The sequence below is a fragment of the Equus quagga genome, chromosome 4 (assembly GCF_021613505.1).
Source record: "Equus quagga isolate Etosha38 chromosome 4, UCLA_HA_Equagga_1.0, whole genome shotgun sequence".
Lineage (NCBI taxonomy): Eukaryota > Metazoa > Chordata > Mammalia > Perissodactyla > Equidae > Equus > Equus quagga.
In genome coordinates this window covers 23,655,705-23,681,262 of record NC_060270.1, presented here as the reverse complement: position 1 = coordinate 23,681,262, position 25,558 = coordinate 23,655,705, and the positions used below count along the sequence as shown (strand labels likewise).

The 25,558-nt window shown below is 50.8% G+C and overlaps 1 protein-coding gene across 2 annotated transcripts in view; it reads right to left on the bottom strand.

Moving 5' to 3' along the window:
• Positions 1–6,202: 6,202 nt before the first annotated feature.
• The window catches only part of PDIA5 (protein disulfide isomerase family A member 5), an 89,103-nt gene continuing 69,747 nt past the window's right edge, over positions 6,203–25,558 (bottom strand). For both annotated transcript variants that reach the window (XM_046659100.1, XM_046659101.1), the window contains 6 exons: positions 22,427–22,497; positions 21,737–21,897; positions 17,850–17,980; positions 13,451–13,521; positions 6,812–6,946; positions 6,203–6,438 (listed from right to left, as the gene is read on the bottom strand). In XM_046659100.1, coding sequence (XP_046515056.1) covers positions 6,358–6,438; positions 6,812–6,946; positions 13,451–13,521; positions 17,850–17,980; positions 21,737–21,897; positions 22,427–22,497 — 650 coding nt within the window. In that variant the 3' untranslated portion in view covers positions 6,203–6,357. The remainder of the gene's footprint in view (positions 6,439–6,811; positions 6,947–13,450; positions 13,522–17,849; positions 17,981–21,736; positions 21,898–22,426; positions 22,498–25,558) is intronic.

The following is a 25,558-nucleotide window of genomic DNA, read 5'->3' as shown; positions in this document are numbered from 1 at the left end:
TGTATATACCTTTAGCCCAGATTCATCAGTTATTTACATTTTGTCTCTTTTATGTGTGTATTTGTATGTGTATCTATCTATCTATCTATATATATGTCTTTCTCTCTATATATACATATACACACATATATATGTATATATTTTTCTGAATTATTTGAAATGATATTAAAATCCCAGAAAAATGTTTTTTATAGACAAGATTATTCCAAAATTTATATGGAAAGGTAAAGGAACTATAATAGCTAAAGCAATTTTGAAAGAAGAAAAGTAGTGGGAGAAATCAGTCTGCTTGATTTCAAGACATTATATAGATACAGTAATTAAGACTGTGGTATTGGTGAAGAGAGAAACATACACATCAATGGAACAGAACAGAGAACCCAGAAACAGACCTCTGTAAGTCGAGCCAACTGATTTTTGACAAAGATGCAAAAACAATACAGTAGAGGAAAGACAGTCTTCGACAAATAGAGCTGGAACAGTTGGACATCACAGGTGAAAAAAATGAACCCGACCTAAGTCTCACACCGTATACAAAAATTAACTCAAAATGGATCATGTATTTAAATATAAAACTTTAGGAAAAAACAGAAGAAAATCTTTGGGACCTAGGATTTAGTGATGAGTTCTTAGACATGACATCAAAAGAAAGTTCCATGAAAGAAAAAAATGCATGTATCGGACTTCACCAAAATTAAAAACTTTTGCTCTGTGAAAGATCCTGTTAAGAAGTGGGAAAAATAAGCTGCAGACTAGGAGGAAATATTTACAAGCCACATAGCTGACAAAGGACTACTATCTAGAGTGTATAAAAAAAACTCTCAAAACTCAACAGTAAAAAAAGAATGCTCCAGTTCGAAAATGGGCAAAAGACATGAACAGACATTTCACTGATGAGGATATACAGATGGCAAATAAGCACGTGAAAAAATAGCCAACATCACTAATCATTAGGGAAATGTACATTAAGACCATAATGAGATATTACTACACGTGTTAAAATAGCTAAAATTCTAAAAAATAATAATGACATTATCAAATGTTGGTGAGGATGCGGAGAAACCAGAGCTCTTATACATTACTGATGAGAAAGTAAATGATACAGCCACTCTGGAGAAGTTTGACAGTTCCTTAAAGGCTAAACATACACTTAACATACGACCCAGCAATCGTACTCCTGGGTATTTATCCCAGAGAAGTAAAAATTTACATCTAAACTGAAGGCAGCTTTATTTGTAATGGCCCCAAACTGGAAACAACCAAAATGTTCCTTAATAGGTAAATGGTTAAATAAACTGTGGCACATCTATTCCATGGAAGACTGCTCAGTAATAAACAGGAATGAAATATTGATACATGCAACAATTTGGATGGATCTTAAGGGCATTATGCAGTGAGAAAAGCCAACTCAAGAGACCCCATTTATATAGCATTGCCCAAATGACAAAATTATAGACAGAGACAAGTTAGTGGTTGCCAGTGCTTAGTGATGAGAGGGAGGGGAAATAGGTGTGAACAGAAAGGGATGTGAGAAAGATCTTTATGCTGATGGAATAGTTCTGCGTTTTGATTGCAGTCTTGGTTATGCAAATCTACACATGTGATAAGTGGCATAGACACATGAAATTTCAAGGGACCCCGAATAGCCGAAACAATCTTGAAAAAGAACAAAGTTGGAGGACTCACAGGTTTTTGTTTTTCATAGTTTACTACAAATCTACAGTAATCAAAACAGTGTGGTACTGGCATAAAGACAGACAGAGACTAACGGAATAGAAGAGAAAGCCCAGAAATAAACACTCACATATATGGTCAAATGATTTTTACCTAGGGTGCCAAGACTATTCAATGAGGAAAGGAGAGTCTTTTCCACAAATGGTTTTGGGAAAACTGGATATCCACATGCAAAACAATGAAGCTGGACCCTTACCTTACACTTAACTCAAAAGGGCTCAAAGTCGTAAATGGATGACCTCAGGATATAAAACTCTTAAAAGAGAACATAAAAGAAAAGCTTTGGACAATGGATTTGGCAATGGTTTCTTGAATATTTCACCAAAAACACAGGGAACAAAACAAAAAATAGATGAATTGGACTTCATCAAAATTAAAAACTTTTGTGCATCAAAGGACACTATCAAGGAAGTGAAAAGACAGCCCAGGGAATGGCAGAAAATATTTGAATATCATCTATCTGATAAGGGATCAATATCCAGAATATATAAAGAACTCCTCCAAGGGACCAACGAAAAACCAAACAACCCATTTCAAAAATGGGCAAAGGCCTTGAATAGACATTTCTCCAAAGAAGACATACAAATGGTCAAAAGCACAGGAAAAGATGCTCAACATCACTAATCATTAAGGAAGTGCAAATCAAAACCACAATGAGGCATCACTTAACATCCACTAGGATGGCTACTACTAAAATGCACACATACACAAAACAACCATTGGCAAGGATGTGGAGAACTCTTGTGCATTGCTGGTAGGAATGTAAAATGGTGCAGACACTGTTGAAAATAGAACAATGATTCCTCAAAAAAGTAAACACAGAATTACCGCCAGCAATTCTACTTTCAAAAGAATTGAAAGCAGGGACTCAGATGATTGGTACACCTTTGCTCACAGCAGCATTATTCACAATAGCCAAAAGTTGGAAACAACCCAAACGTCCATTGATGGATGAATGGGTAAACAAAATATGCTATATACATACAATGGACTATTATTCAGCCTTAGAAAGAAATGAAATTCCGACACACGCTACAACATGGATGAACCTTGAAAACATTATGTTAAGTGAAATAAGGCAGTCACAAAAGGACAAACACTGTATGATTCCACTTATATGAGCTACCTAGAATAGTCAAATTCATGGAGAAAGTAGAATGATGGCTCCCAGGGGCTGGGAGGAGGGAGGAACGGGGAGTTATTGTTTATGAATACAGAGTTTCTGTTTGAGATGATGAAAATGTTCTGGAGACGGATAGCAATGATGGTTGACAACAGTGTGAATGTACTTAGTGCCACTAAACTGTAGACTTGGAAATGGGAAATTTTATGTTGTGTGTATTTTACAACAATAAAGAAAAATAAATAACACAATAAATAAAACACACACATCCAGACACACACGCATACTCACTCCTCAGTTGCGGTTGCCACACTTCAAGCACCCAATAGCCGTATGTGGCTAATGGTTACTGTATTGGATGCACAGACCTAAAATAAAGGATTTTAGGGGTGGCATATATTTGGTGGGATCACAAAAGTAATTTGGTTTTCACATGTAGCTTAAGGATATCAGTTTCACAGGGCTGGCCCGGTGGCGCAGCAGTTAAGTTCACATGCTCTGCTTTGGCAGCCCAGAGTTTGCCAGTTTGGCCTAGCACTGCTTGGCAAGCCATGCTGTGGCAGGCGTCCCACATATAAAGTAGAGGAAGATGGGCACCAATGTTGGCTCAGGGCCAGTCTTCCTCAGCAAAAAGAGGAGGATTGGCAGCAGATGTTAGCTCAGGGCTAATCTTCCTCAAAAAGAAAAAAATTTTTTAAATTTTAAAAAAGGATATCAGTTTCATTCTTTGAGCCTGAAGATAACAAAATAATGGTAAACAGTAAGAGCATGTGTGCAGGGAGCTCAGTTCTGACCAGCAATCTCAGTCACTCTCAGACTGGGAGCTCCCTGAGAGCAGGCCTGGCACCTATTTCATTCTGTGCCATTTGGGCAGGTCATGTGACCCCTCTAAACCATAGGCTTCATTGTCAATACACAAGAGGGACCAGTGCTTTCCAGATGAGATTCCACATCTTCTTACGTTGGTGGAGCAAACCAGTTCCTGAACCCGGAGCATCACCTTCCTGTGTCTGGCACAGAACAGTTTCTGGAAGCCAAACGCCTCTAAAGGGAGGAGGCAGCATGTGGAAGATGAGAAGAGTTGGGGGCCCGCTCTGAAAGCTCCAGTTAAGTGGTGATGGGCAATCACTGGTGGGAGAGAGGCATGGTGGATGCAGAGCAAGCCTGGCCACTAAGGCAGACCAGTAGGGAATGGAAACAGAAGCAGTGCCCCAAGGGAGAGAAACTGACGCAAAGGTTATGCCAAAGTCACTTGAATGAAGACTGGGATTTAGTTCTCTCCTGACCCTCTCATTTACTTCCTGCAGAGAAATCAGCCTGCAAATGCAGGATCCAGGCGCACAGAGCGGGTGACGGCAAGTCCTCAAATGAGGGGTAGGGAAGACTCTGCACTGAAGATCAATGAACCCCAATGAACTAACCTGGGCCCTGGGAATGGAACTAACCAGACGCCTCGATACTGGCTCAGTCTCAGAGCTCCAGAATTGAGGCACAGAGGGGACAGGTGGGAGCGGAGGAAGGGAGCTCTGTCTGCAGAGGCAGCTGCCCAGAGCTGGGACAAACCTGCTCAAGTCATGCAAAGTTATGGCAAATACGAGACACTCTGACAAAGGTCCCATAATTGACAAAGTCTGCAAATAAAGAGAAGTGAACAGGATTCCATTTCCTGATGCTTTCAAGTCCTCACACAGAAGCCGGGCCAGGCAAATCTGACCATTGGGGCTATGGAACGAATAGAAAGAAAGCCCTATGACTTGAAGGTGGGTACCAGTGATCCTCAGCCAGGAAGCAGCTTTTGCCAGGTACTATTTTAAAGATACAGTAAAAAAAAACCCAAACTTTTTTTGAAGACACAAGCCAACAGGCTCCTCCCACAAATATTCCAAACCACCATCAAGGAAACCCAGGTCCATGGGCACACATGCTCTCTCAAGAGCCCCTTGCAGGAACGGGTACACAGCACGCTGTGTCAGGATTAAATGGCTCCTCATGTGACAGCACAAGGTCACCAGCAGGAGCTCAGCACATGTGTATTTAAATGGCCTTTATATGTATGCTTCTTCCTTTCATACCCGTTCACCTGGAGCAAGACCAGGGCCCACTGCTAAGGAAGTGGGTGCTTAGGGGCAAAAAGAAAGGCTGAGCTGGCAGGGGGTGGATTGGGAAGTGGGAGCAATGCACACAAGGGCTCTCAAAACCTTCTATTTCACTTAAGGGAGCCATGTGCAGCGGCACCCCATCAACGCGGCCTCGAAGAACTCTGCTGCTCTGATCCTCTCTGCGGACATACCACCAACAGGAAGGATGGAGGCCATGGGGGAGGGGTCTGGCCCAGGAGGCAGGGCTGGTCCCGCAGATCAGCTACTCAACAAGGCCACCAAAGTGCACCGCCAAGTGCTACAGCTTAGGCAACCCCGCCTCTGAACCACCCAGGAAGCCAAGGCTGGGACCCTGCCACTAACCCAAGTCAGACAGCCGGAGGGAGGCTCTCTACTCCCCCTGGAGAAACACCCCTGAGCGGACCAGCCAGGGCAGGGGGTGCTCTGCCTCTGGTAGCGCCCTGGGCACAGGGCTGGTGTTAGTCAGGCGGGGATGCAGAAAGCAGGACTAGCAAGAAAGAGATGGCACAGAGGCAGGAGGCAGAGTGAGGTGCCAGGCTGAGCGTGGGTCTGGGGTGGTGCCCACCCATGGAGAACGTGGTGTGAAGGTTTGGAGGTTATTGGGGTGGCGGGAGGGGGCGGGTTAAGAGACCCAGCACCTGCACACTGAGAAGGCACCACCGTATCTCCCACGCCATCTCTTCCAGGAGATGTGCAGAGCAAGCAGCCTCACAGAGGCCCCTCCCTGACTCCAATCTAGACAGCCTCGAGGCCGGGGGGGACCCTGCACTCATCCCTGAAGTGGAGACTGACTTCTTTTTAAAGGGGGAGCAGGGAGGGACTGAGGAGAGGAAGAGGGAAGAAGACAGAAATAACTGGAGAAAGAGGAATATGTAAATAAGTTCCAGGAAAACATACCAGGACAGAAACCACAATGATCCAGAAAAAGCTAATGCTTGGCTATCGTTTGCTTCAGCATCCCATTTTCACTGATCATCTTAAATGTATTTCCTCTCAATACCAGTCATTTTCCGACAGGATATTTTGTGGTCCAACTTCCCTGTTCTGCTCTCCAGTGACTGACAGGAGCCAGCACCCTGTGCCACCCTCCTCACCCGCCCGCCTGCATCTCTTCCATGCAGACATGACACTGGAGTGTGGCTCTCCACCCGCCAGAAGAGGACGAGGAATGAGGGAGAACACAAGTATCCATCTCTGTTAGTACAGGCTCCATGGAAATAACCCATACCACCAAACAATTGATTTAATTTTATTTCAAAATTGTACAAAATGGCCATAAGTGGCTATAAAAAACTTTGTCTTCAGAACACGTGGAAATTCAGAAAGAACAAAACAGGTATCATTCACAGTGTAATGGAAAAGATTTCTCTGAGGCAGAAATTACAACTCCTCCTTTTTCTTCCCTAGTCTTTCATGGTCTCCCTCCCGGAGGGTTCGAATAAAATTGGTAAATCCCAGTTCCTGTAAGGAAGAGAGAGCGAAAAAAAGCAACGTTCACCCCTGATACGGAGGGCACTCCCTCCCTCCCTCCCCTTCCCTGACCCTCCAGTGCTCGCTCCTCTGGACAGAGGGGGCAGCTGGCGACGCGGGAGGGTCTGCTTGGCTATGGAGAAGCCCTGAGAAGTGGGTGAGAAAACTCCTGCACCTCGGAAGCCACTCTGGCTCTGGGGACAGGACTTCTGCGACAACCCCTTGGGCCCCTTCCAGCCAGGCCCAGAGCCCCTGCCTTCTCCGCTCTGATGGCCAGCCGCCTGCTGTGGCTTCTGCCGCCCCCTCAGTGGCTGTTTCCCTGCCCGTCAGCAGAAAGGGCTCAGTTCAGACTCTCTCCACTCACCGTCCGATCACCTTCGTACTTCTCCGCCGACTTCCCGTAGTGGTAGTAGTGGAAAGTGGGGTAGGCTTTGACAGCCTCCTGCTGACACAGGTCCTGGTTCTTCTCTTTGACACAGTCAACAGCAGCACAGGCAATCTACGGGCCCAAGAAAGGGAGGGTCAGCACAGGGGTCTCCAGTCTGAGAGCTGGGGCCTGGAGCCTCTGTGCACAGACTGCGTCCTGGCCCACGTCATGTGCTTTCTGTCGTCTTTCTCCCCAATAGCAGATGAGCTGAGCCAAAAGCCTCCCAGCCCAGAGCTCCTGGAGACTGGTGGTGCTTGTTTTCGACTTCCAAGGCAGATGGGTAAGGTCAGGGGACTCAGCTTGGAGTGCCCACAGACTACCCTTTAAAATCAAGTATAATGGCCATAAGGGACATTATGACTTGAAAGCCTTTGTAAACACCACAGGTTTTGTGACGCTTTCTGTGAGGCACTGTGGGACTCACTCATTTATCAGCTCATATTCCTGGACATCTGTCTGGGGAGGCAGTGTAGTACCAAGGTTAGGAACAAGAGCTTTGAAGCCAAGTTTCCCAAGGGTAAATCTTGGTCTGGCTGAATATTAAGACTTAAGGAGAAGCTGGCTCCGTGGCCGAGTGGTTAAGTTCACACGCTCCGCTGTGGCGGCCCAGGGTTTGGATCCTGGGCGCGGACATGGCACGCTTGTCAGGCCACATTGAGGCGGCGTCCCACATCCCACAACTAGAAGGACCTGCAACTAAGATTTACAACTATGTATGGGGGGTTTGGGAAGACAAAGCAGAAAAAAAAAAACCCAAAAAGATTGGGAACAGTTGTTAGCTCAGGTGCCAATCTTAAAAAAAAAAAAAAAAAAGGAAAATTACCTAGCCTCTTGGTGCCTCAATTTGCTCATCTGTAAAGTTGGGGATAATAACAATACTTGGGTCATCAGGATAGTATAAAGAGTGAGTAAAAGAATTCAGGTGAGGTGAATTGGCACAGGACCTGGCACATGGCCAGTGGTCAATGTCAGCTGCTGGTATGATCACTCCTACTGGCCCCATACAAGCTCTGTCCCGGACAGGAGCTGCGCGTCTGGTCAGGGAGTTGGATAAAGAGATGATTCCAAGACATGATAGGAGGTACGAGAGAAGTGGTCCACAGTGCCAGAGAGCCGTGGGAGTGGCGCAAAGGCGCTTTGCACAGTTTGCCATCTGAGCCGAGGCTTGGAGGAAGAGAAGGAAGTTCCAGCCAGGGGAGCACATTCCAGAAACTGGAAGAGTTCAGCATGACTAAAGCAGATAGAGTCTTTGGGCAGAGAGAGGTCCCTAAATTGGCCTTTGGCCTCTTCTTGCCCACCTAACAGATTCCACACACTGGGTAGTTTTTCCTTACTATTTATGTTCTTTCAAAATAAGAGGGTATAAAGCAGACATGGGGAATTTTTTCCCTGTTGAGGATCACAAAGCAGGGAAGGAGGAGGAAGAGTCAATTAATGGCACTATGTAACCAGAAAGCAGTACAGAAGAGGGGAAGGCAGGCTCTGATGAGGGGCAGCATTTATCTGAGTCCTGCTATGCACTAAGCCTGTTCTAGGTGCTAGGGGTACAGTGGTGACCTTGACAAAGCACAGTCACAGAGTGACTGCCCTTCTTACTGTGGGAAGGCAGTCAAAAGATACGTAATGAGCGAGATCATCATTGAGCCCAATGAACACTTTGAAGAAATCAACAGCAGGATTGGTAAGACAGTGGTCAGAGGGGCTGCTTCTGCCAGGATGGCCAAGGAGGCCTTTCTGAGGGGATAAATTCGATCTGAGACCTGTGTGAGAAGGAGGCAGCCAGCCATGTGAAGGCCCGAGGAGAGCAACCAAATAAAAGGACCAGCCCATGCCAGGACCTGAGAGATGGAGGAGCGTGGCACCTCTGAGGGCCCGAGCCCACTGAGGAATCTGGGCCGAACTGTCACTGCATGGGGCCCACCGAGGAATCTGGACTGAACTGCTACCACGCTTGAAGTTTAAAACTGATGAATGACCACAATTCACAGTCCATTGGCTGCTGGTTAATCACATGTGGATGGAGGCCTCCTTTCCAGGTAGCAGAGCCCTGCGGGTCCCCACAGTCACGCTTACTGGTCACTTACCTTGTGCCCAGGTGAGCGGTGCTACTATTCTGTGCACAGCAGGACTGGTAGTCAGAGTGATGAGTGAGCAGGGCCTGCACCCTGCTCACCAGTGGCCACACCTGCCCTCCCCACTCTCCTTCCCCTCCCCTCTACCTTGCCAGCTATATAGTGTTCTATACAGAAAGACTTCTTGGAGCAGAGTTTGCAAACTCGCTGCACACGATCCATATCTGGCTCTCAGTCCTGTTCTATTTGGCCCACATGGAATTTAAAAAAAATAAATAAATCTGAATTAGCTGCCAACTCAGAAAAAGAGCCAGGAGATTTCATATAAAAGTTTGGCTCTCCAGCTTCTCTGTAAAAGCCAGATTTGATGGCACTTGCCCTGCATTCCCACAGGCAACACTTGGCTGGAGCAGAGGGGCGACTGTCTCCTTCAGGCAGGTTCAACTTGCCATCCGCCCACGTCCACACGGCGCCCGAATCACTGGGTCGGCAGGTTGCTCCTGCAGGCTTCTGAGAATCCCAGCCTACCCTCTAACGTGCTTCCTGAATTATTCAGACGTGAGCCAGATGCTCCTCTGGCAGTCCTCAGGGTTCCGGTTCTCAGGGTAGGCACAGAGGGGCCGGGCCCAGAGGAGACCAGAAGCCAAGGGCTCTCTGCATCCGGCCCTGGGCCAGGGGCCAATGCTCCTCGGCTACGTGTGAAAGTGTTTGATGAGTGCTGCTCTGGGCTGCTGCTCTCCTGGCATGGCTTTAAATTATGGATTTAATTTGTATACATGCCCTGGAGCTACAGGAAATGTAGTGCATGGTTTTATAAATTGACTACATTAAAAATGTGTACTTCTTCTGAATCACCTAAACTAGCTGCCAGCCGCATACACAGAGTGCTACTCCTGGTTGCAAAGGCTAATCTGTGCTCAGGTTGTACAGGGGAAGAGGAGACAAGTGTGGCCTCTCTAAAGGAAGTGGCTTAGACTCTGGAAAGAAGGCAGTAAATCAACCTCTTCTCATCCATCCAGCTTCCCCTGTCTAAATGCCTGCCCCACCTGTGCCCACTCCAGATGTGCACTGGCTCACCCGCAGCACTGAACGCACACCTCTAACTTCTACATTTTTTCCATGGTAGTCAGCTGTCGGTGTCCTTCCATGTCCCCTTGGCCCAGCACTGGTCACTGGTACCTGCAACTCCTGGCTGCAGGGAGCTAGAAGTAAGGCCAGCAATGGACAGGGCTTGAGGACATGTCCCCCTGGCTTCCTTGACCTTCAAGTCAGACAACTCTGTCCCTAGCGAGGTCTCCAGGGACTGAGCCTCAGGTACCCACCCGGTAATCTGCTCATTAAGGCACATGCTCTGCTTCCTTCCTTGTCCAGTCTCCCTTCCTCCATCCTCTCGGCTGCATCCTGAGACCACCTCCCAAAGATATCCCCTGCATGTGAGTCCCAGGCCCCGGTCGGCTTCTGGGAGAACTCTAATAATGCCTGTTTATTCGATTCTGACGTTGCCCCTCTCCAGCTAGGCTAGTCATTTAACCTAAGACTTAATCTCTTCATCTGCAAAATGGGAGAGTCATAGTAATACCTAGTCAATTAAGCTACTGTGAGCATGACATAATGCTTTTAAAGTCTGAAAAATGGGAGAGTCATAGTAATACCTAGTCAATTGAGCTACTGTGAGCACAACATAATGCTTTTAAAGTATTAGGGGAAGTGGAGCTCTCAGGAAATATCAAACGTCATTGTTCCTTCATTCAGTCAACATTCACAGAGGTCTCAGGAGTCAGGACTGCAGGGAATTCAAGGACAAGTAAGGTCCTTGCCCTCAAGGAGCTTTCCCTTCTGATGCGTAGACAGCTTTGTGAACACGGGGACTATATATAACACGGCCAGAGTTACAGCAGCATTGTGGACCAATCACAGAGGAGGCGCTCCAGATGACCTTCACACCAGGCCAAGGGCTGCACTGTTGGCCCTGCCCCACCCCAGGCTGGGGACACCTTGATGCGCAGGGAGAGGTGAGCCCCAACTTGCCAGCCCAGTGGTCCTGACTCTTGCCTGCACCCCCCAGCCTTCCACCTTGGATCCTTATCTTCCAGAGCCTCTGCCATCACACCATTCGTTTCAACACTAACGGCATGCAGGCCTTTCTCCACTCAGCATGTCAACCGCTGAAGTCCCCTAGTAAGCTCCTGGGAGGGGGCGGAGGCTCCCCAGCTAAAATATGAGTTGTCTCATGTGGCTTTATTGATTCAGTAAAATAAATCTCTGCAAGAGCTAATATTGACTTTGGCTATGAAAATGGAAGTGAACGACCAACTGCATATTGATTGGGGAAGGAACAAGGACCGGCTTCTGGTGGAAAAAAATACAATTCCCACTAAGAAGTGGCAGCATGGGGTGTCAGGAAGAACTGGGAGTCAGGAGACCCAGTTCTGACTGTCAGTGACCCACTGGGCATCCCTGGGCAAGGGACACAGCTCCTCTCTGGGCCTTGATCCGTCCTGAGATCAGGAGGGGGCTGGGCAGGCCAGCAGTCCCCAAACACCTGTCTGTGGCCGGCACGTGAGCCCGCTCTTAAAAGTCACAAATTCCTGGAACCAGCCCCCAGAGGCTCTGATCTGATACTTCCAGGATGGCACCCAGCAATCGTGGCACCAGTGACTTCAGTCCCCCAGGCCCGAGAGACAGACTGCTTTCCTGCTGTTACTAAGAGCCAGGCCTGCCAGCTGCCTGGGACAGGTTCAGTGTGTTTCTGAAAACAAGCGAGGGTGATCCCTGGCTTGGAATAAAGGAAGCTGGAAGGAGGGACAGAGGGAGTAACAGAGAAGAGGGAATGACCCCAGGAAAGGGCCAGTGACATTACTGGCCCAAGTTAAGACAATTAAGCACAGGCCTATCACTGTCTCAGAGAAGGAGGGGGTCACCATGGACATGGGACCCCAGTGCATCAGCAGAGGGGAACGGGGAAGAGGAGCACCGGCTCCTGGCTGCCTACTGCAGGCACCGCCAGCCTGGACTCACTGGGACTGATGTGATCCCCTCACCGACCCTCAGCAGCCGGGGGCAGGGAGACCCTACACATCGGCCATCTCCTGTCCGTCCACAGCTCCGAGTGTTCTGGGTGGTGGGCAACAGGAGTCAACGCAGTAACTGCCAGTCCAGTCCTGGCTCCGGGGAGTAAAGGCCCCTCCACACCAATGCCCAGACTGTGAGGGAATCCTGTGGGGACTGGCAGCCCGGACTGTGCTGGACCTCCCTGTCACGTGCACAGGCCCTGGGGGCAGAAGCGGTGGGGGGTGGAGGGAGACAGCAGACGGGAAGCCCCTCTTGCCACACCTCTCTCAATGCAGGCCAAGTGGCAGGCAGAGGAGAAAGCTGTTTCTGGTCCTTAAATTCCTTCCTGACAGGGTGAGGTGCCTCAAGGACACAGCCAGGGCTTGTGGGTGATGACGGGACTCCCTATGACCAGGGAAGGGTCTCCAGGGTCTGAGTCCCCAGTTTGTCCCTGCTCTCCACATGCGTACTTGTGTCCCAGTCCGGCTTCCTCTGACTTGCTGTCCCTCACGTCTCTCACCATCCCACCTCTGCCACTGCTGCAGGGCCAGTGCAAGGTGGTCCTGGTGTGTGTACCAGCCCGCCCTGGCCATGCCTGAGGATTCTGCCCAGGAAAACAAGGCAGCATGAAGAGATGCATGAGACTCTGGGTCTGGGTGAGTGTGGGTGTGTGTCTGGGGCCTGTCACGGGAGAGGTTCCAACACCCGAGTCTCAGGCTGGAAATAGTCTTCATGATCATCTGAACTCGCATGGGGACTTTAGAGAGAAGGGAACTTGAGCCTGGAGAGTTGATATGACTTCTCCCAGGTCACACATTCAGCAGCAGCCAAGGTGCACCAGCCTGAGTTCTGGGGTCTTCCCTCTGCCGCACAACCCCTCGGCCCCAGACTCATGTGCTACCCTCACCCAGTGGCACCGGCACTGCCCTGGCTGCTGAGCTGCCTGGGAGATGTGCCTGGCCCCCTCCCGCCTCTAAGCCAATCTGCAGCTCTGGCTTGTTAATTTTATGCTTCATCGGTCGGCAGCTGCAGGAGCCTCTCACTCAGGGATGAGGTTCCACAGACGCAGCCTTGCTCTCCCCTCCACCGTGGCTGCCTACAGTTGACTTTTGTTGGATTTTTTTGTTTGTATTTTTAATTATGTAAGTAATGCATGACTACAAATCCTACTGTAAAAAGGTTCAGCACTAAGAACATAAACAGATGACCCCTTTATCATCCCCTCCTCCAAGGAGGCGCTGTGAAGGTTCAGTGTACCCTTTTTAGTTGATTTGGCAGCATACATTCAGGCTGCTCATCCTGCCTTGTGAAAAGAATGTGCTAGTTCCCAGAAACCCCCTGGTCTCTGCAGAACCTATTTGTGAAGGGGATCTGAATGGAAGGGAGGAAGGTACAGGAATCGGTGCAGGGCAAAGTTGGAGACGAGACAAGAGATGAACAGGGCTGTCCTTACCTTTCGGTCATCTTTGAAGATGTCAGCAGTGGCAGTGAAGTGCGGAATGACCTTCTTACAGTGTGGGCACCCTGCGTGAGAGGGGAAGGAGAGAGCACGATAGAATGTTGCACACACCAAGAGGCTGCAGAGCCAGGGCCCCTCCTGGAGCCTCCAGACAGGCCTTTCTAGGAGCTTGTCTCCACTCAACAGACTGGGGGGCTTCACTCAACTCTCCCTCCCTCCACACTCCACTGTCAGGGTCCATGTGTCAAGACTGCCACCCATCACTGACCTATTGTCTGCTGTGGGCACAAGGGCTTTCTAGGAGTCGCCTGTGGCAAGTGTTGGGTCCAGTCCTGCCAGGGACCTCCCATCCCAGACCTCCCATCAAACACAGAGCCCGAGGCTGGGGCTGGGGGAGATGGACACAGTGGTCTTGCTCTGGAAGCTCCTTCCACAGAGGGCTGCCTTCAGGCTGGGAAGAGCATGATCCGGGTGCAGAGGGAGCTTTTCACTTAGGAAAGGAGGACGTGTGCTCAGGATTCTCTGGGTTTGTTACAAAGCCCCTTCTTTTGCCCACTGACAATGGCAGATCTTTCCATTTCATGACTGAGAAAGCAGGATGGGAATGTGGGGGCCTAAGCCCCCACTGCTCATGCTTCGCTGCTAACTCCCACATTCCTAGCACCCCCACCCCAGACCAGGCAGCCAAACTCTGCCCCAGGTCCTCATGCTGTCCTTCCATCCTTTGCTCTACAATCAACCTGAATCTTGGATCAGCAATGGAAAATCCAAGCTCAGGCTAAGAGAAAGACAAGCTGTAGGAGCCCACAATGCTTCTCAGAGCCTGTGTTCCTGACCCAGGGATGAGGCCTGCCAGAGAGGACAGGGACCTGTGGTCCCAGAGGCCTGGATGTGACAGTGGTGCACACGACATCCTGTCTCTGTTGCTCCGTGTGTCACCCTGAGCCCTTCTGGCTCCAAAGACAGCGTCTCAGTCACGGGCTGGCCCAGACCTGCTTTCTTGGCCCTTCCCTTATGTTAGTAGATCCAAACTCAAGCCCACCTCCCCTCTCAACCATTTCCCAGACACTGGTGAACACAACTGCCTAGAGAACAGAACTGCTTTGAGGGGAGGGTTTTCCTGACTGTGGTAATTAATTCTGATCAAACCACAGGTGGGAGAGGCCAAGTGCCCCGTGGAGAGACCTGGCACCAGCCACCTTCCCGACAAACAGCTGGGCCAGGCCTCCCGTGGCCTCGGGAAAGCCAGGGTGGGGCACGGAAATGGCTCATCTGCTTTCTCTCTTTTTAAAATAAGATAATCATGACTGGCATTTCAAAGGGTTTTGTGAAACCAAATTAAGGCTAAGCTACAACTTTAATCTGAATTGAGCACTTGAGCCAGTTCCTGAGATGGGCAGGACCACCCATACAGCCTCAACAGTGTGGGCGGTGATGGGGAGGGGGCTTAAGGGATTTTCCCAGCATCGGGCAGAGAAGAGACTAGGCTGGTTATGGGTTATAGCAGAACTAAATGAGCTGAAGTGCCTAGCACAGCCTGACTCAGGGAAGATGCCAATAGATGATTTTTTAATTGCCTCAACGGCAGTTGCAAGAATACTACACTAATTCGACTGACCAGAGAGAAAAATAGGTCAAATTCACGAAAATTTCATACCATAAAGGAATGATGGTATATAGTTTTCAAGACATGTGAAGAGCACAGGTGCTGGTTGACAAGGCTCGTCAAAGCATACCCTGCAGTGCCCAGAGGTCCCGTGAGCGGCACGTGGATGCCCACTAATGGCATTAGGCTGACTGGAAATAAGCTGCCCCTCGCCCCAAATCTGGTATCACTATTACTTCTTCCATTCTAACCTCTTTGCTTAGTCAGAGTATCAGGGTAACTGCCAGCCTAGAGCAAATTCCTATTACCATCAATTTAAGGTATTTAAGTCTCTAATTAATGGCCTTCTGGTGCATCTAATGTTCTCATTATCCAAAAAAAAGAGCATGGCAGAGGAATAACCAGAGGGGAGGCTGCTCTAGAAAGGGCATGAAGATGTTTCCAAGAGGCATCAGGCCGGCCAGAGAGGTGTGATTGTTTCATTTGAGCTTGTGACAAAAAGGCACCACCTCCGTCCGCGTAGCAGGAAACCAAAGCAGCCTCTCAGAGCGGGGAGAGAAAGACTGAGCACTGGACAGAAAACTCCATCTCTAGGGACTCAGCCAAGTGGCCTAAGAAGGGAAGTCACTGAGCCCAGACCATTCAGAGCACAGGGGGCTTGGAAGCGGACAGGACAATGAAACAGCAGGAGGAAGATCTGCGCAGAAACCAGGAGGCAAGATGGGGTGGGGATGTGGAGGGAGGGATATGCGGGTCGACTTTTGCTTTTTCCTTTGTACCTGCCTTTATCAGGGGTGTGAGACCTTTCCGGAGTATTTAGACTCTTTATAATAGTACCCCCTTCCAGCCCATGGATGACCATGTCTTGCGTCTGGGGCAGAGCTCAGGGACAGGGAAGTGCAGTCAGGGAGATGGCAGACTCGGCGCCAAGCCCTTTGCCAGAAGTTGACTTGCTCAGGGACGTGGCCCTGAATGGACCATGTCCAGAGTTACTTCCTACCAGAGCAGACTGTGAGGCCTTTGAGGCCTGGCAGGGACCATGGCTCCTTCCCTTGTATCCTGGGCCCAGGTCACCACCCAGCACCCCAGCAGGGATGGAGTCCCCATCCCATTCCCTAGGGACTTAGGAACGGTTGCCCCAGCAGCCAGTGGGGCTTTCCTCTCTATCATGAAGACCCTTCGGTAAAGAAGGGGCTAGAAAGGCTGAGAGAATGCCATGACTCAGGTCCAGAGGTCTGGCGGGGAGAGGGGCACGTCTGGGGGAAAGTATTCAGTCTGGACTTTCTGAAGTCAACCCAGTGGCAGATCAAGGACTCCTACTTCCGTGGCCAGGTTCTCGCTCACTGCTGAGAAAGCTCTTACTCTCTGAACAGTGTCTGCAACAAAAGAAGAGCACCAACTGAGGCTGCAAAGGGTGCTGTCATTAAGTCGCTCCGAGGCCTTGGGCAAGCCAGCATCTGCTGGGCCCAGTCCTGCACCCCCTACTCTGCCCCGAAGGAAGAGGTTAACCTCTTAAAACCCACTTGGTCTTCTAGACAAACTCCCAGAACAAATGAGGACAGTGAGAAGCTCCGTAAGGAACTGGCATGATGTGTTAGCCGCCTGAGGGCAGGGTCTGTGGCTGGAGGATAGCGGGGCCAGGAGGCCACTGGCCCCAGACAGTGAGAGCTGGGGAGAGACATTACGGATCATTGACACTTGAAAAGTGGGGGCAGGAGGGGTGCAAACAGGAGGGTTGGCTACAACCCAGCGGGTTTACGACTAGATTGAGGTGCCTGGCTTCTCTGTAGAGCACAGCTTTATGATCCCCACTCCATTAAGCTGAGCTGTGACCTGGGGGAGGGAGAGAAGGGCAACAGAAGAGTGGGAATTCAAGAGCCATTCAAGCATCAATTAACAACTTCAAAATGGGAAGACACGGAAACCTGAGGTCACAAACACCAGCGTTAGCAGCTAACGGATCACCTCCTCAACTTAAGCTTTGATTAAAATGAGGAGGGGCTGGCCCCGTGGCCGAGTGGTTAAATTCGTGCGCTCCGCTGCAGGCGGCCCAGTGTTTCGTTGGTTCAAATCCTGGGCGCGGACATGGCACTGCTCACCAAGCCATGCTGAGGCAGCGTCCCACATGCCACAACTAGAAGGACCCACAACGAAGAACATACAACTATGTACCAGGGAGCTTTGGGGAAAAAGAGGAAAAAAATAAAATCTTAAAAAAAAAAAAATGAGGATCACAAGGGAGGAGTGCCGGGGAGCTCAGAGCAAATGTGACTGTGCCTTTACCACAGCTTTAAAGCCACCTGGGAAGGTCAGGGACAGGGAGCTGGGCTGCGGGAGCTCAGGAAGACAAGGGAAGCAGAGGCCTAAATAGGCCAGCTAAATTCCAAGTTGCTCAGTTTTGTGGCTTAAAGGTGAAGTCATGCCTGAGGGATGGAGGGAGCCAAGGGGTGGAAGGAAGTGGCCAGGAAGGAGGCAGGCAGCTTGGCATATTTCAGGGACAGAAGGAGACAACAATTATACGACAGGTCCCTACCACAAACAGAAATAGAGGGCTTTAGGACTGATGTGAGAAACGCTCCCCGGAAAGAGGGAGACAACCTGACAGAGCTGACAGAAGGAGCCCTGGATTTTGCAGGACCTCAGCCTGGAAGGAAATCGGGGAGCCTTGCTCACAGCAGAGACAAGCCCAGAGTTGACCTGTGGCTGCCCTGGTCCCCGGGGGGCTCTCCTTAGTTCAGTCAGATCACCCCTCTACCTCACCCCTTGGTGAGCACCGCAGTTACTTACAAGGGGCATAGAACATGACCAAGGTGTGTTTCTTCTTCTTTAGAGTCTCCCGGAAGTTGTCCCCCATCAGATGCAACACACTGGTCTGCTGCTCTTCCCAGGTGGGCTCTGGGGGTGGAGGGGCCTCGGGGCTGCAGGAAGCCAGGGGCGGAGGGGAGATAGTCAGAAGGAGAGGCCGATGGAGGCAAGCACTTCCACCCCCACCCCCCAACCACTCAGGAGGTCACCCGAGAATACATTTACATCCTTCCTGAAAGTTCATCTTAAAACCTCAGTTTGAGCATGAACAAATCTGGACCATCAGCAAAGATACGCCGATTCCCTCTGAGGAGCCTCGTGAAAAGCCACTTTGTGAAGGTGTGGAAGACCTGAGCCCCTTTCAGGGCAGGGCAGCCTCTCAGGGTGTGGTAGAGAAGCTGCTCCACCCAGGCCCCCGCCCCCACCTCTTCTGGGACCCTAAGGACCCTCCTTGTCTTCTGCTCCTGAGACTTTGTCCTGGTGGAGAGAGCATGGGCCAAGGAGTGAGGAGGGCCTGGGTACAAATCCAGCAGTGTGACCTTAGGTAAGTTACTAAACCCTTCTGAGCTTCCATTTTCTTTTCTGCTAGATGAGGACAAATACCTGCTTTCTGGGATCTTATGCAGAGCAGAAACCGTGTACCTAAGGCACCAAGTCAGTCAAGCAGCTAACAGAGCTGACAGCCTGTAGGCTCTACTAAATGGCAGCGTTCAATCAGCACGTCTACTTTTTCATCTCCTCCTGTTCTCTGGCTCCCTCCACACTGCCTCACTCAAGTACAGATCTCCAGGGCCTTCGAAAAGCCTTTGCTGCCCTTCCCCCGCCTCTCCGCTGTCTGAGAAGCGTCTCTGGGGAGTGGTCTGCACCCAGCACTGCCACATCCTCCCCTGCACTCTCCCTCACCCCTGCACCACCTGGCTTCTGCCCGCGGGTCTGCACACAGCCGCCAGCAGCTCACATTTCAGGAGCCCGTTCTACCGGGCACCGCCCCACCTTCCCGATAGCCCTCTCTCTTCCAGTTCTGTCTCCAAGCGCCTGCAGGTCTCAGAAGATGGCACCCTCTGTGTGGCTTCCTTAACCCTGGGGCTGAGGAGACTGACTTGAGCCCTGACCTCTCATCTAAGCCCCCGATTTCCAGGTGTTTTTCAGGTGTTTCCACCTGGAGGTCCCACTGTCACCCCAATCCCAACACGACATAGAACATAGTGCTCTCCCCCTCCTCTGCACCTCCCACATCAGCTCCCCTCAACTTCTGCACTTTGGTTAATGGCACCCCTGCTCTTGTGATCGAGACTGGCCCCTCTCAGCCTTCCTGTCTTCCTCCCTTTTCTTGGTCCTCGAGGTCCCCTGTCATAAACCCTGGCTCCATGGCTGACACCGCCCACCCGACCTTTCTGCTCTGCCATATCCCTGGATCCCCCCTCCCCAGGCCTGCCTGCTGTTACTGGCAGCACAGCCCGTGCTCAAGCCTGGAAGCACTGTCAGCCTCACCGGACGCCGTCTGCTCACTCTGCTTCTGGTGACCAGCCTCAACTCTCCATCTCAGATCCATCTGCTGTTCACACTCTGCCTGAGTGATTCCTTCCAAGCTCCCAAAAGAACTATTTGTCCCTGGCAAGGCCCTTAAGCTCTCTGAACCTAAGTTTCTTCACCAAGGAAACAGGAATAAAAACTCTGGCCTAAGTAGGATCTGAGGATGAATTGGGGCAACAGCCGTAGAAGCATTCTGCAAAGGCCGGGTAGGTACGGCCACTGACACGGCGAAACTGTCTGCTGCAGCTCCACACGATAGCCGGCATCAGTAATAAAAACAGCTTCCTTTGAGTATTTCCACACCATGCACCATGCTAAGCACAACGGTCTAATTTAATTCTCTAGACAAGTCTATGGGAAAAGTATTGTCTGCATTTTACAGATGGGAAACTGGGGCTTAGTGAGGTCAAGTAAATGGCTCGGGGTCACAATCTGAGCACAGCCTTTCAGACTCCGAAGTCCATGCTCTCACTCTTGGGGCGCCTCAGGCGCTCAGCAGTGACGACCACGCACAGAAAGGACAGAGACCCTCTGAGCTCAGTATTTGCATCCAGGCCTCTGGAGGAGCAGGGATTAGCAACGATTAACACTCCTGATTCCCTCAGCTCTCTGACCACAAGCACCATGGACCCTGCCTCAACCCCTCACCCCACCCAACCCCTCCCAGTGAACCGGCCCTGGAACAGAGTGAGGCTGGAGAGGTGGGTGTGGATAGCAATCTGCTTCCCAGGGCAGAGCGCCTGTCCCTTTCGGAGGTGAAGCACCGCTCCCCTCTGGTCCCTAAGACAAAGGCCTGGCTACTCTGAGAATCCACCCCCAGCGATGAGCAGGACAAAGCAGAAGGAGCTGAGACCAGGGCCTCACCAGCCCACTCACCTCTTGCCAGGGGCCTCTTCTGAACCTAGTGGTAACTTTGCTTCTACATTTTTGTTGGTGTTTCTCAAAACACTATGGCTGAGGGTCCCATTCACACTTCCTGAACCAAAGCTTTGGGGACAACAGCACAGAATCTGTACTTTAAATAGGCACCGCAACACCAGGTGATGCTTATGTACATCCAAGTTTGAGGACCAACGTCCTAACAAAGTAACCGATCTGGAAGCGGCTATTCTGTGTGGCTTTCATGTCACTCTGTGACTCTAAAGCCTTAGTTCTCATGTGGGCATCGCTGCACCATGTACCAGAGACCTCTGCAAAGGCCAGAACACGTCTTCTTTATCATCCCCCTCGGTGCTGAAATGAGGAAATATTCTCAAATATTCAATTACATGTGAGTGTGTGCGTCTGTGTGTGTGTGTGTTGGGGGAGGGGGTGTGTAGGCAGGAGAAAGGCTCCTGAACTGTGTCCTAACAATTTCTGCCTCTCAAGGGAGGCCAGCGGCTTCCTCCACTTCCCAGGGCGTCTCCCTGATGGCCCAGTTAGTCCTCTCACAAGAGAGGAAATGCTAACAACTGTGGGCTCCAGAGCCCCTGGGCCTGGAATCTCGAGGCTCCTCAGGTTCTCCGGACTTGCAGGCTGTTATGGGCTGAACTGTCCCCCGCCAAATTCATATGTTGAAGGCCTAACCCCCAGCCCCTCAGAATGTGACTGTGTTTGAAGACAGGGTCTTTAGAGCTAACTAAGTTAAAACGAGGTCATTAGGGTGGGGCCCTAACCCAATCTTAATGGTGTCCTTTTAAGAAAGGAAAAGAGGACACTCACAGAGGGAAGGCCATGTGAGACACAGGAAGAAGATAGCCAAGGAGAGAGGCCTCACAAGAAACCAACTCTGCTGACATTTACCTTGGATTTCAGGTCTCCAGAATTCTGAGAAAATAAACTTCTGCTGTCAAGCCACCCAGCCTGCATTACCTGTTGTGGCAGCCCTGGCACCATCACGCAGGCGGAGGGCCTCTTTGAAATCTTATTCTCAACCCCAAACCACGGAAGCTGCACCACGGATACTACTGGAGGCCCATCAACTACCAGCAAACATAGGCCCGCATGAGTCCAGCTCTGGATGTGAAGAGCTGTGTACTTAACTTCATTCGTTCAAAGGGGATGGAATGAAATGCAGGTGATGAAACCCGGGGCTCGGACATGGAGAGGGGCCCTCTGAAGACAGAAACACACAGCTTCCTGGAGCTGAGGAGGAGGCAGCCAGACGGACCACCAGTGATGTGCTGGATGGAGACACGAGGTCAGCACACCAGAGGTGGCTTCAGGATTGGGCAAGTCAAATCCATCTCAGCTCCTGTGGCCCTGAGCCAAGGCCAGCAGCCTCTCTATCTCCTCAAGGCCCTCTCCAGTGGCAGACAGCCAGAGTGAAGATGTGCCATCAGGACCATCAGACTTACTTTCGCAACCACTCAATAAAGTTCTTCTTTGTTCTGAGCACGGGCACTGTATATTTCTCTCCATTCTTAAAGTACTTCAGTGTAGGAAACTCGGAGATGTGGAATCTTTCTGCCAGGGCCTTGTTGACAGTGGCATCGACAGCTGCAAGGACACCAGAGCTCTGGGATGGGGGAGAGGCCAACCATGCATGACAGCCTCAGATGCGGTGCTGGCAGAAGAGCCCAGAGGCCAGCCAGCCCCCAGCCCACCCTGGACCTGCCGGGATTTCACAGGGGGTGGCTGGCTGACCCCTGGGCTCATATATCCCAGGGAACGATGTGACACTGGAGTATCCATCATTTCTCCTTTGAGGGCTGACGTGAGGCTTTTAAATTTGCCTCATCAACCAGGCTGTGAGGACTGTAGCTGTTCCCAATAGCCACGGTCCCAGAAAAAAGAGGGACAACCTTGGGGCTTCACCTCGGAGCCATGATCTGGCAGAGGTCACCTGCACCCATAGTCTCTCTGTACCCCTCCAACCCTGGTAGGGAGCCCACCTAAGACATGCCTACTGGGGGACACAGAAGTACCGCAGCCCTCTGGGGACTGGGAGAGCTGCTGTGGAGCTCGGAGGGAAAGTCGTTGTAATGATTCAGGTCACTGATGCTTTAGAAGAGAAGGATGGGGAGAGGTTAAGGAAGGCAGCTTACGTCTGCTTCTCCATGGAGGACTTCTGCTGCGCTCTCAAACTCTGGCTTCATTTTCTTACAGTGTCCACACCCTGTAAGAAATCAAGAGAAAGACCATCACTCCCCTGGTGATGCCCCTTGTGGCCGCCTCTGTAAGATAGCTGGGCCCTGTTCCCAGACACCAGGGGTCCCCAGGAGAAAAGAAGAACAAGCCCCAACTCGAAGAAAAAAATCTTTTGCTTAATTCATGGTCCATGGGGAGTGTGTGTGTGTGAGGGGGGGGGAGACAAAAGGCAAAAATGCAATAACCACACAAACAATACTGGCCATATGCATCCAGGTATTGCATCCAAGCCCGGCTCTAAGTGCTCTATAGCCTCGTGACAACCCTACTAGGTGTGAACTGACATTATCTCTATTGCACAGATAAGAAAAAAGAGGGTGGGTGACCGCCCACAGCTACACACCCAGCCACAGAGCAGGGCTGGGCTGAAAACCCAAGCAATCTGGCTGGAGGCCACGGCCACAGGACGTGTGTGCCTCCCAGCACCACGCTACTATCACCACCACCATCTTCTCCAGGGCAGGAGGGGGTCTGGGCCTTGAACTGGGAATAAGAATTCACAGAAGCAAGAGGATGGAGGAAAATTAAGTTCCAATTGTCCCCATATTGGGAGAAGGTATGACAGGACAAGCACAGGGATCTGATGTGTCATTTCCACACTAATGGAATTTTCTTGGGATAAAGACTGCTTTGCCCTCTCCTTACAACCACATGAAGGCAGTAAGATGTCACGAATAATAAAATTTGGTACATTAAAAAGGAAACAAGCGGGGCTGGCCCAGTGGTGCAGCGGTTAAGTTCGCACATTCTGCTTTGGCGGGGTTCGCCAGTTTGGATACTGGGTGCAGACCTATGCACCACTTGTCAAGCTATGCTGTGGCAGGCATCCCACATATAAAGTAGAGGAAGATGGGCACGGATGTTAGCTCAGGGCCTATCTTCCTCAGCAAAAAGAGGAGGATTGGCGGCAGATGTTAGCTCAGGGCTAATCTTCCTCAAATAAATAAGTAAATCCTTAAAAAAAAAAAGGAAACAAGCACTTTCTGTAGGTGATATGAGGACGTTTGTAAATCGTTTTCATTTTAGTAGAAAGAAAACTTCCTGGCTTCTATGGTGAGGGGGGGCTGTGGAGCGAGGAGGTCCAGACTGCCTCAGGCTGGAGTTCGCTCTAGAGGTGATCTGGCTGTGTGGTGCCACGCCACCAGGCTAAGTGGATGGCAGGGACGTCACTCGGCCCTCTCATGCAGTGAGCTACTGTGTGTGAGCTGAGAGCCTGGCAATTCTACTACGATTGTTAGGAAAAAGACAGTCAAGAAAGGAAGACAGACACACACACACCAGTATTATCAGAGAAGTCCTCCCACACCACAGAAGCCACTGAGCCTCTCCTGCCTCCATCTGAGCACTTGGCTGGGACGAAGGTTCTGCCTCCTCCAGTGTCGCTCCTTCAGAGCTCAGCTCCAGGTGGCACCAACACACGTCCCTTCCATTCCTGCCAGCTCCCAGTTTCCTCAGTCCACGCTCACCTTGACCCTCCCAAAGACGAGGGGCTCCACAGTGGCTACCCTGACTATCCCCATGCTGGTAACAGAAAATGTAGGTGATCACTGAGCTCCCAGGCCAGTGCTGTCGCGCCCCTCCTCTGGACAGAGCACTCTCGGGGAGCCGTGAGGTGACTTGGTGGAGGAAACCGTCCCTGATGGAATCCAGCCCAGGCAGCGACTGCAATCCTCAGCTGCACCGAGAGTTGGTCCTTCTCAAATGGGCCCAGGAAGAGGGACATATGTGGCTCAGGGTCTCACCAGAGCCCACCAAGGACTGCCCCCTCCGAACCATGCGGGTATCAAGCTCATCATAACATTGAAACATAAGAACATTATTTTCCAGAAAAGAACGTTTAACGCTATCATAGCCCATTTGTCACTTTCTAAACAATCAGGTTACAAAAGGGTTTTTTCTTTTGTTTTGGTAAATTGGCTGTTTGGAACTGAAAACTTGTTTTCCCCACAGAAATAATTTCATACACAGATTGTACAGATTCTCAGGAGCAACCACAAAAGCCCATTTAACAGAACGGACCTGAAGCATACAGAGCACACAGCGCTATTTCTACTTCACCGAACAGTCCCCTAGATGGAAAACACACAGCCACAGCCCAGCTCGGACACCCAGCGGGCCTCTCCCAGCAGGCGGTGGTGGCTCCCATGCAGAGGAGGGGCGCAGCCTCCTCAGCTCAGGGCGGGACTCTGGGCCTGTCCAGGTCACTGACATTCTTGAGAATGTAAGTCCCCGGCTCCCACACTGATGGGCACACGCTCTAAGTTCACGTATAACTTCAAAGGGATCTGGATCCTGACTGGCTCACAGACCCCAGGTTAGGAGGCCAAGACGGAGAAGGCCCGACTCCAAGGCAATCGCTTTCCCATGGAGGGGGTGGGAAAACACGGAGATGTCCCCACAGGTGTCGGCCTCGGGCATCCTTCCACACCGATCCTCATGTCAGGAGTAAATGGAATAACCTAGGGAAGAGTCCACTGATTTAACATGAACTATACTAAGATGAACATTTTTTTGGTCTCACTAAAAGGAATGAATCATTCTTTGGGGCTTATGGTCAGGAGGCAAAGGTTCTACAACTCTTAAAGGGACAGCCCCCTGGCTTGCCTCAAGGCTGACAGCTTCCTGCACCCTGCCCCAGGGTGACCGCCCCATTCCCCTGCTCCTAGGCTGACCTCCCCTGACTGTGGCCGGGGGTGTACACCCTTTGTGAAGAGACTTCAAGAAAAGGAAGCTCAGGAGACACTCCTGCTGCGATGGGTCTCTCACCCAAGAGTTCAGCCTGCCCTGAAGAGGAGGAAGTGAGTGGCCCGAGTCAGACCCACTCAGCCCAGCAGTGCACAAGGGAGGACACCTGGACAAGCCTCAGGAGACCTGGCTCATGGCTCTAAGTGGCCTCTGTGGAAGGCAGGAGAGGCAGGCAGAAGACGCTCCCCTGCCACCCTCTCCCCTAAATGGATCTGAATGGTGCTGGCAGGTCAGTGCAGGCAGGGCCCGTGGTCAAGGTGGGAGGCTGGACTGGAGTGGGGGTG